Here is a 16,256-nt window from a genome sequence, read left to right as displayed (position 1 = left end):
TTCCACCACAAGGACTACCTGGATGTTTTTTTGTTTTTCGCACCATTCTGTGTAAACCCTTGTTGGTGAAAATCATCAGATCTGAGGTAAATGTTGATCTTCCTGATGGTTCTGTGTTGTTCTCACGATCACTATCTTTTCACACTGTCTATAAAAGACATAATGTGCTACCTAGCTAAAGCCTCATACGCTAGTAGTCATAAGCAAGTTTATGGGTTTAGATGCTTGATTTAACGATTGAAATGGCTGATTGATGTTATGTTTAAAAATATGTACGTGAATGAAATGTAAAAGATGTTTTGAATGTGTAAAAAAAAAAAACATCAGGTAAATAACTTCAAAGATTATAAAATTTGACATCACATTTCATGGTATTGTTGTGTATCGCAGTGCACGTAACTATACTTTACCTTGAAATATATACAGTCCATTCAAAAATATTCTTTTTGTGCGTTTCCATTTAACATCTCATGTTCGAAACGTGAATTTCCATTATAGGTTATGAAATATGTACGTTTTAGATTAATTTAACTCTGTGACCTGAACACATTCACCCCTGTGAAGTAAAGTCAACAGGAAGTTCCTGAAGATCATGGGAAGAAGAAAAGTACGTTTTTGCATTCTTTTTTTAATCTGGAAAAATCAATCGTTTCACGGAACTCTAAATTGTCCTTAATGTCCTCGTGTGATTAACACGGATGCTTGTTAACCATATTATGTGTATTTGGTAATTCTATGTTTTCTTAGATTCAATCTTGAAAATGGTCCAAAAAAGAAAGTTCATCAACAGACAACAGCTGCGTTGGCCGGGAATCGAACCCGGGTCAACTGCTTGGAAGGCAGCTATGCTCACCACTATACCACCAACGCTTGTGAGAAGACTGGAAATAGAAGGATCCTGGACAATTTCACCAGACAAAATGGCACATACCAGAAGAGTGAGCTGTGGAACTGGAAGGTTCTTGGAAAAACTGAAATCACATGACCTGAGGTAAATGTAGCATTGGATATAAGGCAGAAGTCTGTGATGTTATGGTTATTGTGTGTGTGTGTGTGTGTGTGTGTGTGTGTGTGTGTGTGTGCCTGGGCAGTTTTTAGTTCTCAGATAAACAGGCCTCACTTTCTCTGTGAAGAAACACATACAGTAAAATTCCACATTGTGTGTGTGTGTGTGTCTCATGTGTGTTCCTGTTTTTGGCCGAGTACAAGACTTTCAGTGTTTTGTCCAAGTGGAGTGTGTGTGTGTGTGTGTGTGTGTGTGTGTGTGTGTGTGTGTGTGTGTGTGTGTGTGTGTGTGTGTGTGTGTGTGTGTGTGTGTGTGTGTGTGTGTGTGTGTGTGTGTGTGTGTGTGAGAGAGAGAGAGAGAGAGAGAGAGAGAGAGAGAGAGAGAGAGAGAGAGAGAGAGAGACCAGAGTTATCCTCGGGTCAGGGGTTATTTAGGCCACACTAATGGAGTGAACACAGATACAGGATGATGAGATGCCTCTACACACACACACAGTATCTCACAAAAGTGAGTACACCCCTCACATTGTTGTAAATATTTGATGATATCTTTTCATGTGACAACACTGAAGAAATGACACTTTGCTACAATGTAAAGTTGTGAGTGTACAGCTTGTGTAACAGTGTAAATTTGCTGTCCCCTCAAAATAACTCAACACACAGACATTAATGTCTAAACCACTGGCAACAAAAGTGAGTACACCCCTAAGTGAAAATGTCCCAATTGGGCCCAATGTGCCAATATTTTGTGTGGCCACCATTATTTTCCAGCGCTGCCTTAACCCTCTTGGGCATGGAGTTCACCAGAGCTTCACAGGTTGCCACTGGAGTCCTCTTCCACTCCTCCATGACGACATCACGGAGCTGGTGGATGTTAGAGACCTTGTGCTCCCCACCTTCCATTTGAGGATGCCCCACAGATGCTCAATAGGGTTTAGGCCTGGAGACATGCTTGGCCAGTCCATCACCTTCACCCTCAGCTTCTTTAGCAAGGCAGTGGTCGTCTTGGAGGTGTGTTTGGGGTCGTTATTATGCTGGAATACTGCATACTGATCATGCTCTGCTTCAGTATGTCACAGTACATGTTGGCATTCATGGTTCCCTCAATGAACTGTAGCTCCCCAGTGCCGGCAGCACTCCTGCAGCCCCAGATCATGACACTCCCACCACCATGCTTGACTGTAGGCAAGACGCACTTGTGTGAGCACTGACAGGCTGACCCCCCACCCCTTCAACCTCTGCAGCAATGCTGGCAGCACTCATTCGTCTATTTCCCAAAGACAACCTCTGGATATGACGCTGAGCACGTGCACTCAACTTCTGTGGTCGACCATGGCGAGGCCTGTTCTGAGTGGAACCTGTCCTGTTAAACCGCTGTATGGTCTTGGCCACCGTGCTGCAGCTCAGTGTCAGGGTCTCGGCAATCTTCTTATAGCCTAGGCCATCTTTATGTAGAGCAACAATTCTTTTTTTCAGATCCTCAGAGAGTTCTTTCCCATGAGGTGCCATGTTGAACTTCCAGTGACCAGTATGAGGGAGTGTGAGAGCGATGACACCAAATTTAACACACCTGCTCCCCATTCACACCTGAGACCTTGTAACACTAGCAAGTCACATGACACTGGGGAGGGAAAATGGCTAATTGGGCCCAATTTGGACATTTTCACTTAGGGGTGTACTCACTTTTGTTGGCAGCGGTTTAGACATTAATGTCTGTGTGTTGAGTTATTTTGAGGGGAAGCAAATTTACACTGTTACACAAGCTGTACACTCACTACTTTACATGAAAATATATAATCAAATATTTACAAAAATGTGAGGGGTGTACTCACTTTTGTGAGATACTGTATATATATATATATATATATATATATATATATATATATATATATATATATATATATATATATATAGCCATCTTTATTCATTTTGTCGAAATTGTCTTTAGGAAAAAAGCATTTCAAGTATAATTCTGCTCTACCAGGTTCATGCTGAATACCAAACAGGCTAAACAGAAAAGCTGTAAGCCTCAGAAACCATTACAGTTTCCATTTAAACCAATACAATTCCCATTATAACCATTAAAACCCATTACAAATTGTATGACGGTTTCTATTGTTTTGTTTTGTTTCTCAGCAGGTATATAATTGTTGATAAGGTTTTCTGTTCATTTTCTATAAGAGATGCTTGTTTAACATTTATGGAAGAAGTCTCCAGTGTCAGAGTTTTTCTGTAATGGTATTTATTTTTCTTAACAACCTTAAAAAAATAGAAAAAAACGAGGGGCTGGTGAGGGAACGACTGTTTCTAGGTGGTATAAGCTAGCTAAAGGTAACATTAACTCTGCTTCACACAATACCACACTGTTTTGCTCATGACACTGTTAAAAAAAAAGACAAAATACAGTTTTAATTCATTTTGAATTAATATATCCTCCCTCAGCTTTGTTAGCTAACGCTAAAACAAAACTCCACCATTCAAACTGTCATTGTATCCTTATTCACTGTGGTGTGTCTCCCTCTAGTGGCGGCCTGGGGAAGTGCTCCAAATCACACAAAATTATGACATAAAATGATGCTTGTTTTTTCACCCCCACCCGCACTCCCCCATAGCACGTATGGCAAATGTGTGTCTCGCATTACAGAGCAATTTATTTTAATGTTTATCAAAAAATTAACAATTAAACTAAAATTAATATCAGACTGGTTATATAATAACAATACACTATCAGGAGTTGAATCAATAACTATAAACAGCTTAATTGGGTTTTATGGGGCGCCATTTTGGTTTTCCTATAATTCTGTGCAGCGCGTTTCCTTGGTAACCGTTTATGTTTGGGACACCGGTTTCTCTTCGATGATTAGTTTGTACAATTGGTAATTGTGTGCTTGTTAATTATACGTTTGCGTTAGAAAAAGGTTATAACACCGAAAATTCTGTTTATAGTTGTTGAAAATGTATATATGTTATTTTTTGTGTTTAATGAGGTTAGGTAAAACATGTTCGGGGCTCCTGTGGACTTCTCTTTTAAAGATTTGTGCTCAGTAGAAGGTGTGTAAACAAACCAATTTATCATATAACATTTTTTTAAATATAATTGTATGTTTTTTGTGTTTTTTAAAAAACTGTTTCAATGAACATTCTCCGTTGTAAAATTACTTTTAACGGCACAAAAACACATTTGCGTTAAAGCCAAGAATGCCCGTATGAGACAGCGTGCTTTGATTGGTCCAGACAGCTGCGTGAGTGGCTCGGATGATATGTAGTCCGGAAGTGAATTGTTTAAAAAAAAAAAAACCCTTTTAATTTAAGATATCAAAAGGTTTTAGAATATATAAAAATAACGAAACATATAAATAATGTTTCATGTGCAACAAATAATCAGAGAATGTTAACAGAAAAATACTAATTAAAAATACAAAATCGCTTTTTGTTTCACCGAGCGTTGGTGGTATAGTGGTGAGCATAGCTGCCTTCCAAGCAGTTGACCCGGGTTCGATTCCCGGCCAACGCAGCCGATCTTTCTTGCTTTTAATACTTATATATGTATTTTATCTTCCAATTATTTATTAGTGAACCTAAATTTAAATAGCGATTTTGTAACCATTTTACCAACTATTCTTAAAGAGGTTTGAGTTGCAAGTAGCAGATGAAGAGAAAACTTAATGTACTGAGAACTAGTCTTTTCAGGGGAAAGTAGCTGACGCATGCTCAGAGATGCTAGTTACCATATTACGTCACCGACTAATTTGCATATCGATTGAACCATCTTGACCGATTGTATATCAAAACGTGTTAGATGAAGAAGGAAGATGATCTGAAGACTCTTACAATAGAATTGAATAGAAAATAGTATATTATATATACATTATTTCGTACTATTTACATATTTAGGAAATACTCTCATTTCTAGAATCAAGTATACCCAAAGTGTTTGATTCCTCTTATACCACAGCAAGTTGACAACAATGACTACGTTTACATGGACAGCAGTAATCTAATTAGTGACCTTACTCTGAGTAAGATAATATGTGATTATGGTGTTGTCATGTTCCCGTTTTACATGTTTTAGAACATAATTAGATTAACAGCACACGTCACCGCGCCACGCCGTCCGACGTCCCTCCAGAATTTCACGTATCGACAGACAGTTGGTCTTCGTTATGGTACCGTATACAGTTTTGGGTGTTTTTATTTCATTTTTTTTTACGAACACTTAAAGTGCGGTTAATTATTTGTCATGCTGTACGTGCTAATAGACAACCTCTTGAAGCTGTGAGCTGCGTCTCAAACCACGTACTTACCATCTATATAGTAGCAAAGATACATGTATTTTCCCCCACTACAGGCCTATAGTAGGAAAGTATGCGGTTTGGGACGCAGCCGAACTCTCTTGTTCGCCGTAAAATGTTGAGCGCTGCCGTGTGTGATCGTGTCCTGTCGCAAAAAGCGGTGAAAACTCTCATACGACGTTAATAATTTGATTAAGGTGTTTACATGTCTGTAATACACGTATATAGTGCGACTAAAACAGGAGTACTCAACCTGTCTTAATTCGATTAGAGCTTATTTCAAGTATGACCTTAATTAGATTAAGGTAAGTAAAAATGGCTGTTTACATGGTAGTTTCTTAATCAAAGTATGGTCTTAATCGGATTAAGAGTGGATTATTGTTGTCCATGTAAACGTAGCTAATTATAATTTTGAATTTACTAATAAAGGACAATGATGATGATGATATGTGTGTGTCAGATGTTCTATCAGAAGAGCCAAACAAGGGAGTTCGCACACCTTGGAGAAACTCAGAGGGGAAGTTTGCTAGCCGTGTTCTCCGTCTCAATAACAACCTTTTAACGAACACGACCGGACTTATGGAGACGCTGTCTGCTTTATTCACCAAGCCAAAACATCTTACCTGGCTCGACCTGTCCTTCAATGACATCACAAACATTCACCCGGTACACACACCACACACACACACACACACACACACACACACACACACACACACACACACACACACACACACACACACACACACACACACACACACACACACACACACACAGACAGACAAACAAACATCCCCATCTCAGGGAACAATCTCATTTCTTACAAGAATTCACTGCTGAAAGGAGGTGTTTTACCTTAAATGCATAACAGGATTGAGTTTTATTAGCATAAAATCTAAACAGAATCACAGTGAAGGTGAACACCATCAACACCATCTCTTTGTCTCTCAGGTCCTCACTGAGCTGGTGGAGTTGCGTGTGTTGTATCTCCATGGTAACTCTATGTGTAATCTGTCTGAGGTGGACAAGCTCCGGGCATTACCGCACCTGCACACCATCACACTACATGGAAACAACATCGAGCATGAGCATGGCTACAGGTAAAGATCCAAAGGTCGTACTGCATAACCTGTTACCAGACTAGGATTTGTGCTTGTGACAACAATGCATGGCTCCAACTGCAAGGTTGAGCCTTTCAGATATTTAATGTTTGTTGTTTGTTCATTCCTGCGTTATTAGAAACTACGTGATAAGCACCCTTCTTCATCTGAAGACGATGGACTTCAGTGCCGTCACCAAACAGGAGCGAGTCATGGCCTCCATGTGGCACAGGCCCAGAAGGAGCCGCATTCCCAAACCCAATCGCAGCACACAAAACATTTAGAAGAAGTCATTTGCAAGTGGATCATTCGATAGTACACTATATGGCCAAAAGTGTCAGTGTGGACACCTGAGCATCCCAACCATATTCAATTCAATTCAATTCAATTTTATTTGTTTAGCGCCTTTTACAGTAGACATCGTCTCAAAGCAGCTTTACAGAAACATATAAACACGGTATACAGATTTTAAAAGTGCGAATTTATCCCAATTGAACAAGCCGGGGCGACGTATGTCCATACGTCCATACTTAACCAAACTGTTATCACAATGTTGCAAGAACACAATTGTATAGAATGTATTTGTATGCTGTAGCATTACAATTTCCCTTCACTGGAACTAAGAGGCCCAAACATTGTTCCAGCATCACAATGCTCCTGTGCACAAAGCGAGCTCCATGAAGACATGGTGTGTGAAGGTTGGAAGCAGGTAGAAGAACTTGAGTGTCCTGCACAGATCCCTTATCTCAACCCCACTGAACACCTTTGGGATGAACTGGAACTGGAGCCTCATCACCTAACATTAGTGCATGACCTCAACCTCACTAACGCTCTTGTAGCTGAATGAACACAAATCCCCACAGCCACACCCCAAAATCTAGTGGAAAGCCTTCCCAGAAGAGTGGAGCTTACTGTAACAGCTAAGGGGGACTAAACAAGCACATACTGTACGAGTGTGATGGTCAGGTTTCCATAAACTTTTGGCCCTATAAATGTACGTACTGTACGAACGTAGTAGATGGTCTGAGAAAGAACCAGAATGTCTTCATGAACATAGGAAGCCATTTTGTGGTTCAGCAAACGGGTCCATATTTGTGACTTTTACAAAGCAGAGTTACTAAATATTTTTTAAGGCACATTCCAAACAATATTTCATAAATGTATCACAAGAACAACTCAGACACACGTGTGCTGATGTACAGAATGTTCTTAACGTGCAAAATGTTTTTTTTATTTTATTTTATTTAAAAAAAAAAAAAAACAGGTTTGTATTTCTGAAGTAAAATAAAATGATTTTTTTTTCAAAAAAAGGAAACAGTTTCGTTTGTGTAGACATTTAATTGTAAGTTCTAAAATAATTCAACTGTGTTGCTGTTATATTTTGAACACTCATTTAAGAAAAAAAAAACTTTTATATTTAGCAAATTAAGCTATTTAACAGAATGCCGGAAGTAGTTATGTTTCCGGAAGTAGCTATAATGGCGGAAGTCGTCACGTTGTTGCCTTGTGTTCTCAGAAAGGTGTCATGTGACACTCCTTAACGCGAGAGAACCATACCAGAGAGCATACATACACAGAACAGTTTGGGTTTAAAAAAATATATATATATATATTAGAGGGTTTAAATTCCCTCGTATATAAAAGTGAAGAGGGAGAAAACGGAAGTGTGAGTGAGCTCGAGCTGCAATGGGGTGCTGTTACAGCAGCGAGAGCGAAACAGCCGAACAGGTAACTCTCGTCTGTGTTTGTGTATTAGCATGTTAGCATGATAAGCACCAATTTCTCATAAGTATTTGCGTCTAAAGTAATTATATATTAACCTATCGAGCTGTACAAATATATGCGAATATATTAGCTTGTTTCTACTGCTGACATTCTCTAAATATGGTGTTCGGTTAGCTTTTGGGCTAGTTTATAATCAGTTTGAAAATGCAAAACTAGCTCTCAAGCAGTTTATGTTTGCAAATTTATTTTGGTGAAAATAAAACAAAAGATTATCATGGATATCTTGATACTGTTTGTACACCGAGGGGAAAAAAACGTTACGGTTGCAACCAGTGCAGTTTAAGTGGAGTTCATTTTCTGCGCATGCGCAAATCAGGATCCTTCCGTTCATAAACACACTGAATGAGGGTTCACTGTAGTGCACTTGTTTACGTGCCCTAACTAGACCACTTGAGTGTCCCAAATGCTTGCAGGTAACATCCCTAATCCCTCACTTTCACTAGGTTAAAGATAGTTAGGCTAAAGATAGAACACCCTAAAGCGCCTCGCCTGGTCACTGATCCAAACACAGCTGTAGTTGTGCAACTATACAGATTTGTGAGTTTAATGTTATTTTCCACCACTGCGTTGGTGAATTCTTGCGTCTGATTGGTCCAAAAGGTTGGTTTCATTTTCTATAAAGACAGCCCTGGTAGTAGTAATGCAAGTCACAAAAAATCTTAGTGCGGAAGCATTTCCTGCTGTAGGGATTAGTGAGTAAGATAGCATTTTGAACACATCCGTTCCTATTTAAACGTCAGGGACGGAGTCACGGGGACGTGACTCGCATTAATCCCTGCTGTCCACAATGGAATCATGTGCCGTTCTCTAACTTAGTGCACAGGGTAATGTGAGTGTGTGTTATGTTTAAGGCTGTGTCCCAATCACCAGATTTTAGGAGACAGACTTCTTTCTGTGGACTGCTGTGTCTCCTATCGGGGGACTGTTTAGTTTAGGGTATGGTACGCTTGCCCTGATTTGATCTAAGTAGGGGTGTAAGGTTGTGTTCCAAATGGTAATGTTTTTTTTTTTTTAAAAAACAAAACAAAGCTGACTTTATAGCAGGGACAGGAATTCAAACATGAACTGTTCACATTGAGTTGCGGTTTTCCCTGACTATATGAAACAGGCAGTGCACTTTGAAGTGAGCAGTTTTACTTAGTAGTGGCGCAGCCAAGGGGAAGCTTTGTCAATTCCAGTAGGGTTTGACCTTGACTGACTTCCTCGTGACAGGACGGAGACGAGCGCAAGCCACTGATCCCGCACCCGAACCCGGACAGCAAGCCGCCGAATGGAACGGAGCGCAACCCGGCAAACATCTCGTCCACCCGCACAGACGAGCAGGCCCTGCTGTCAATCATCAATAAGACTGCGCAGTGAGACACACACACACACACACACACACACACACACACAAAGTGGGCTGTAAGGATATCAGTGTTATAGGAAACTTATCTCTTGTCTTTCTGTCAGAAACATTATTGACGTATCAGCTGCAGACTCGCAGGGAATGGAGCAACATGAGTACATGGACAAAGCCAGGCAATACAGGTGTGTGTGTGTGTGTGTGTACAATCATTGACACTCCATTTTATTAGGCATGTATCAAGGCAAGTGTGAAATGAAAATGTATTGCCCTGACCGCTTATCAAGCCCCGCCCCCAAGAGTGTTGCTCTGCCTGTAACCTGTGGATATTTGTGTGTGTTACAGCACGAAACTGGCGGTGTTGAGCAGTACTCTGAGTCAGAAGAAGCCGCCTCCTTTGCCTTCCCTCACCTCCCAACCTCACCAAGTGCTCGCCAGTGACCTAGTGCCCTACTCTGACATCCAACAGGTGTGTGTGTGTATATTATATTTTATATATATGTGTGTGTGTGTGTGTGTGTGTGTGTATGTATGTATATGTGTGTGTATTTATTTATTTATTTATTTATTTATTTAATAATAATAATATACTCAACTCTCTCTCTTGCAGGTGTCTAAGGTGGCGGCGTATGCATACAGTGCCATCTCACAGATCAAGGTGGATGCCAAAGAAGAGCTGGTGGTGCAGTTTGCTATCCCATGATCCTTATCTCTCTCGCTCTCTCTCTCTCTTTTTTTTTCCTCTCTCACTCTCTCTCCTCATGCCCGTTTTTTCAGCCTACTAATCAATCACAGGGATGATAAGCTCCGCCTCTCACTTGTCCCTCATCCAATCAGAGACGTGTTTGGGTTTTTTTTGCTTGGTTTTTATTTTTTGGCTCCCGACACCTGTGTACAGCTAGAACTGTAACAGTTCCCTTCATCACACTCGGTAACAATTCACAGGGATGATATCTCAATCTCCGATTGTCCGATCAGAGGCTCGGTCCCTCCTAACACTCTGTGCATGAAGGCTGAAAGTTAAAGGCAAAAGCCGTGCCGTCATCATGTCCTGATCCCCATGACACTGTGTATATGCTATAATGTGTGATGCTGTAATTCTCAGCTGTTTTCCGTCGTCCAATCTGAAACGCCATTTTGTTTTTCCTCAAGAATCCCCATGCAAAAACTAAAAGCCAAATATACCTGAAGAGACAACCATCATTCAAATTTTGGTAATGTTAACAGGTACTTGGCTGCCACAGGATCTACAGCTGCTTCTGGGACTCCATTTTGTTAGTTTGGAATTAGAGACGTATGATATGGTTCATAACTAAATCGCGGTTGCTCATGATGTCATCTCCATGCCTTTATTATAATTCTTCAATCCCAATTTGGTTCCCACCCACCAGCAACCAACAGGAGAGGGTGATGGCTAACACGAGTGTAACACACTCTGAGGACAGCGCTGTCCACCTTCTTCCGCATACATGAGCTGACGGATGCCCCTGATTGGCTAGCGTCGCTGTGATTGACGGGTGACAGCATGTCATCACTCCCACCACATATTATGACATCATAACGAGGCCACAAGCGGGACTGGGAGTAAATCGGGCAGTAGACATTTCAGGTATTACTCTGCATTCATTTGCATGTTATAATAGACCATGAATATTCATAAGTCACAACTAGAGGGGGAGAAAACACACCCAGTACTGGCAATACGCATTTCTGAAAAACCTTTTAGTGGTGCGCCAGCACAAGGGAGGCAGGGTTTACTAACAAATATTCCTGAGACAGCCATGAATGTGCGGAAACGCTCATTCATTCATTCGTTTGTTGATCTGTTATGCATATGCTCGGTAAAAGCATTACCGTAACTGATATGGGTTTAGAACGAATGGAACGATGAGGTAAGAGGCACGATGAGAGGGCAGGGTCGTATTTGCAAATGTTAATGAGTTAGGACAGAAAGGAGAAAGCTAATATTCTAAAAATGCATAATCGTAGAGACGGAGCCTTTTCTCTGAATGATGATTTGCTGCAATGACATTTTTATTATTGTTATTATCCGTATTATTTTGATTTTTTTTTTTGACCTTATGAGCATAGTATATATGTGTAATGTTAATTTTCTTAATAAATGACATTAAAAGTGTTTTGAAGAGCAGAGAGGAGTTGGGGAGTCGTTTACAGAGAGAGGGGGCGGGGCTTAAATTGGCTATATGATGTACATGATTTTCGGCATGTATATGCCTCTAACATGCAGAGTGTGTGTGTGAGAGAGAGAGAGAGAGTGAATGAATGCGTGAGAGAGAAAATAAGATACCGTGTGTGTGTGTGTGTGCGCGCTGTTTGCGAGGAGGAGTGTGCTTTACACATCAGTAGCCGACGTTTTTATCCAGAGTAGTGAAAGCACTTTTACCCTGCCTGATCAGTCGATCTTAGGCACGTGCTGATAATCAATTCTAATACTGCGGTAACTGGCTAACAATTTATCATAATTTATAATATTATCAGGCTGTACTTTAGTACATAACTCATTACTCCTGGGTCGTACCGACGGTCTTCTCTCCAGAAATAAGGGCCTCAGACCAAGAGACACTGATAATGGTAAATTAGGTGTCGAATATCGCATCATATTTTATTAATAAATCTTGGCACATGCGTAATTCCCGTGAAGTAGATCAGTGACTGTTGGACTTCCTTTTCCATAATCAAAACTTGTTTGTAATTATTTATTTTTTTCCTTTTAATGTATTTATGTTGGCTCACACATACGTGTGTTGTGTGTGTGTGCGCGTCTGTATAAACTTTCACCATGTCACAAAAGGGACTGAACATGCTGTAGCAGTTGCTTGTTTGTTGTTTGTTGTTTTTTTTGCTCATGGCTCTTTTTGTTCTGTTTGCTCACTGCGTTTCTTTTTCGTAGCTTAGAACCAAATTGTTTGATTTAAACACTGTTGATACCTGCATTTTTTTTTTTGTTGTTGAAAGATATGCAGCATTAAAGTCTTGTATAAAGAAATATCAACTGTGCCGACATTTCTGAGTAATTAATGTCCACTGAGGACACGAACGCTGTGACGATAGATAAACGTGGTCATAGAAATGCACATGTACACTCAGCCAATCATGTGGCAGCAGGGAAGTGTGTAAAATCATGCATTTAAACGTCAAGAACTGTAGATAATGATAACGAGTCTTTATTGATCACATATACATTACAGCACAGTGAAATTCTTTTCTTTGCATACCCCAGCATGTTAGGAAGTTGGGGTCAAAGTGCAGGGTCAGCCATGATACAGCGCCCCCTGGAGCAGAGAGGGTTAAGGGCCTTGCTCAAGTGCCCAACAGTGGAAGTTTGGCAGTGCTGGGGCTTGAACCTCCGACCTTCCGATCAGTAACCCAGAGCCTTAACCGCCAAATCACCACTGCCCCTAATAGATTTTCACACGCAACCATGGTACAAAAAATATCCAGTGAGTGTCGGTTCTGCAGGTTGAAACACATTGTTGATGAGCGAGGTCAGAGGAGAATGAACTGACTGGTCGGAGCTGACCGGAAGTCTGACTCGCACTCTTTACAAGCGGGGTGAGCAGAAAAGCATCTCCGAACGCACAGCACATCAAACCTTGAGGCAGAAGAGCTACAACAGCACGAGACCACATCAAATTCTGCTTCTGTCAGTCAAGAACTGGAACCTGAGTCTAAACTGGACAGCTGAAATTTGATGTGAACATTATGGGAAGTTCTTGTACTCTATATTGCACTTTTGTCACCCTGAGAAGATATAAGGAAGAAACCTTGAGAGGAACCGGACTCTTCTGGGAATCTTCTGCGTGACAGAGGAGTCCTGGGATGAGCACAGGACAGTCTGGATGATCACAGCAGTAGTTCTTTGGTGAGACCAAGTGAGAGTGGTTTTGGGATATTGTTGTTTTCCCATTCCCAATGATGTTCCCATGTAGCTTCTTCTTGATTTAATCATTCTGTTATCAATCCTCAGGTCTCAAGGCCTGTGTGTGTGTTTGTGTATGAAGTAAATCTGGGAGTGGAAGGTGAAGTGCAAGGCGGGGTACACCCTGGACAGGGTGCCAATCCATCGCAGGGCACACATTCACACACCCATTCTACAGACACTTTAGACAAACGCATTCAGCCTACCATGCATGTCTTTGGACTGGGGAGGAAACCGGAGTCCCCAGAGGAAACCCCCGCAGCACGGGGAGAACATGCAAACTCCACACACACAGGGCCACGGTGGGAATCGAACCCCCGACCCTGGAGGTGTAACGCGAACGTGCTAACCACTAAGCCACCATGAAAAGCCACCAGAAAATAAATATTACACATAATAATTTACACTATTCGCTCATATTGTATTAAACTATTAATCTTTGTTTAGGTCTTTGCAGACTTTGCAAAATTTCAATTCTATTTTCTCTCCCTAAGGAATAAAAATGTTGAAATTATTTTCAATTATGACCAAAAATGTTTTGTTGCCTTTAACCATGTCTTCTATCCCTGGGATGTAAATATGACGTCATGAGGTTGCACACGTGTGAAATCATGAGGAAAACAAAGTGTTTGACCACAAAACAGACGGACCAGGTCTACGGATATAAAAAATACATACGCTGTTATAAAAGTACCATTAAGTGCCATTAGGATGCTGATTAAAGGTTAAACACACCTGAAATGGTTGGAAATTCGACCCATGAGCACACACTGAACAGGATTGTGGAGGAGCAAGGCGGTGGAAAAAAGTGCCCAAAGCTGACAGGTTCAGAATTGCGAGGTTTCATTTCGAAAATCAGCATGACTTAAGCCCAACTTTCATAACAACGAGCCGTGTTGCAAGAACGAAGCTCTTCCACTACGAAACTTCAACGGGCGTCATTAGAACTACTTGTGATGTTGTGTTGTGGTTAGATGAAACCGAAATGCACACCGACATCAGCGTGTTTGCTTTGTGGTTGGTGGTGTAGCCAAGAAATGGTTTCGGGGAGGATGAGGAAATCTGCAAAATAAAATCAGAGCATCACAGCATCTGTACAATTAAATTTGTAAGTGTGATGTGATCATACATTACAGATGGATGCCAGACAGTAGCAGAATTTAATCACATAGGGCGTCTTACATCAGTCTGACCATATTAATAAGGTTAGCAGGCGTAGGAAATAAAACACTGAAGCTTTATAACAGTTCCAGTATAAATGTTACCTACAGAGAGAACCTTATTAGGTCTATTATTCTTTAACTTCTACTGCAGGTAACCTCCAGCACTTCATCAGGCATCAGCATGATACAATATAGCTGAATTCTGCTCAGTATCCAGATATTTCAGTCCAAAACCCAGTCTGCCATGAGGTGCAGACTTCAGACAGCTGTACAACTTTCAACGGGACGTTCAATAAGCTTGTACGGCGAAACAGGAATGAGGAAAGAAAGACAGAATGAAGGTTTTGCAATGACTGTCTCAGTGTCCTGAATCGAAAAGGGAAGTCCACGTGCACAAAGCTAAGGAAATAAAGGAGTTTAAATATGCCCTGCGTGGAGAAGTAGATCAAGATCATGTTGCAAGCGTCTCTAACATCGTTAGACATTTACAGTTAGAGACGCAGTGCTGAAAGTCTCTCCTGAGAAGGCGTCTAGAAAAATATTCATTGATAAAAATATCAAAAATACTCTCAGGGTCTTAAAAAAAGTTTCAATTCAAATCTTCAAAACAGACATGTTAGCTTTTTCCCCTTTTCATTATATCGAGTGATACCTTATCCCAAAAGCAATAAATTATTATTAACAAGAAATTCTACAGTTTTTTCTTCCGTTATCATACCAAATACAGTAGGATTTCTTCTTATTTCAGTTATTTGAATACATTTTGTGTTTAGACATTTAGATTTAAATGTGCTGTGCATTTAGAAGTGTTGCTGAACATGCCATTGCAGATTTATTCTCCTTTTGCTGTTATAATGTGCTCCACTCTCTCTTCCGAGAAGGCTTTCCGCTAGATTTTGGGGCATGGCCGTGGGGATTTGTGGTGGTCATTCAGCTACAAGAGCGTTAGTGATGTTGAGATCAGGTGCTGATGTTGGGATGGTGAGGAAGCTCCAGTTCCAGTTCATCTCAAATGTGATGAGTCAGTTGGGTTGAGGTCAGGGATCTGTGTAGGACACTCGAGATCTTCCACCTTCTTCTAAGCTTCACACACCACGTCTTCATGGAGCTCGCTTTGTGCAACAATTTAGACCTTTTAGTTCCAGTCAAGGGAAACTGTAATGCTACAGCACACAAAGACAAGAACCACATACAGGTGTGATGGTCAGGTGTCCACATACTTTTGGCCATAGAGTGTATGTCTTCTCAAACAGAACAGATGGTCAAATGTTTAAGGTAAAGCTATTATTATTATTATTATTATTATTATTATTATTATTATTATCAACATGAATCCTCTTTCTTAACAAATTATTCACGAGTTCTTTAACTTTTTAGAAGTGTATCTCGAAACTAACATTTCGAGATATAAAGTCTCACCCAAAAGTAAAGTACACTATATTTCCTTTTTTTTTTTTTTTAATACCTTTTTAAATGTAGAAATAAATTATTGCCTGTAGGGGCATTCACTTCCGGCATCAGTGTGACGCGGCCACCTCGAATCTTCATTGGTTCGTTTTGTCTTGTACCAACCAATGGAATACCAGATGTGCAGGCACGTAACATTTCAAGACATCCAATCAGAGG

General features: G+C 40.6%; 2 protein-coding genes and 2 non-coding genes across 4 annotated transcripts; 3 read left to right on the top strand and 1 right to left on the bottom strand.

The window, feature by feature from the left end:
- Window positions 1-798: 798 nt before the first annotated feature.
- Window positions 799-870, bottom strand: trnag-ucc (transfer RNA glycine (anticodon UCC)). The gene has a single exon. It is a non-coding gene; the product is annotated as a tRNA-Gly (tRNA).
- A 2,754-nt stretch (window positions 871-3,624) lies between these two features.
- lrrc51 (leucine rich repeat containing 51) lies at window positions 3,625-7,641 on the top strand. The gene is made up of 5 exons (XM_017490983.3): window positions 3,625-3,881; window positions 3,998-4,056; window positions 5,758-5,963; window positions 6,249-6,397; window positions 6,537-7,641. The coding sequence occupies exons 2-5, from the start codon at window positions 4,005-4,007 to the stop codon at window positions 6,679-6,681; spliced, it is 552 nt and encodes a 183-aa protein (XP_017346472.1). The 5' UTR covers window positions 3,625-3,881; window positions 3,998-4,004; the 3' UTR covers window positions 6,682-7,641.
- trnag-ucc (transfer RNA glycine (anticodon UCC)) lies at window positions 4,448-4,519 on the top strand. The gene has a single exon. It is a non-coding gene; the product is annotated as a tRNA-Gly (tRNA).
- Window positions 7,642-7,895: 254 nt separating the features above from the next.
- lamtor1 (late endosomal/lysosomal adaptor, MAPK and MTOR activator 1) lies at window positions 7,896-12,534 on the top strand. Its single transcript, XM_017490986.3, has 5 exons — window positions 7,896-8,125; window positions 9,395-9,537; window positions 9,635-9,712; window positions 9,873-9,996; window positions 10,138-12,534. The coding sequence occupies exons 1-5, from the start codon at window positions 8,084-8,086 to the stop codon at window positions 10,228-10,230; spliced, it is 480 nt and encodes a 159-aa protein (XP_017346475.1). The 5' UTR covers window positions 7,896-8,083; the 3' UTR covers window positions 10,231-12,534.
- Window positions 12,535-16,256: the final 3,722 nt, after the last annotated feature.

This window comes from Ictalurus punctatus, chromosome 17 (assembly GCF_001660625.3).
Source record: "Ictalurus punctatus breed USDA103 chromosome 17, Coco_2.0, whole genome shotgun sequence".
NCBI classification, from domain to species: Eukaryota; Metazoa; Chordata; class Actinopteri; order Siluriformes; family Ictaluridae; genus Ictalurus; species Ictalurus punctatus.
Note: the sequence above shows the minus strand (reverse complement) of the source record. Positions and strands in the feature narration are given on the sequence as shown.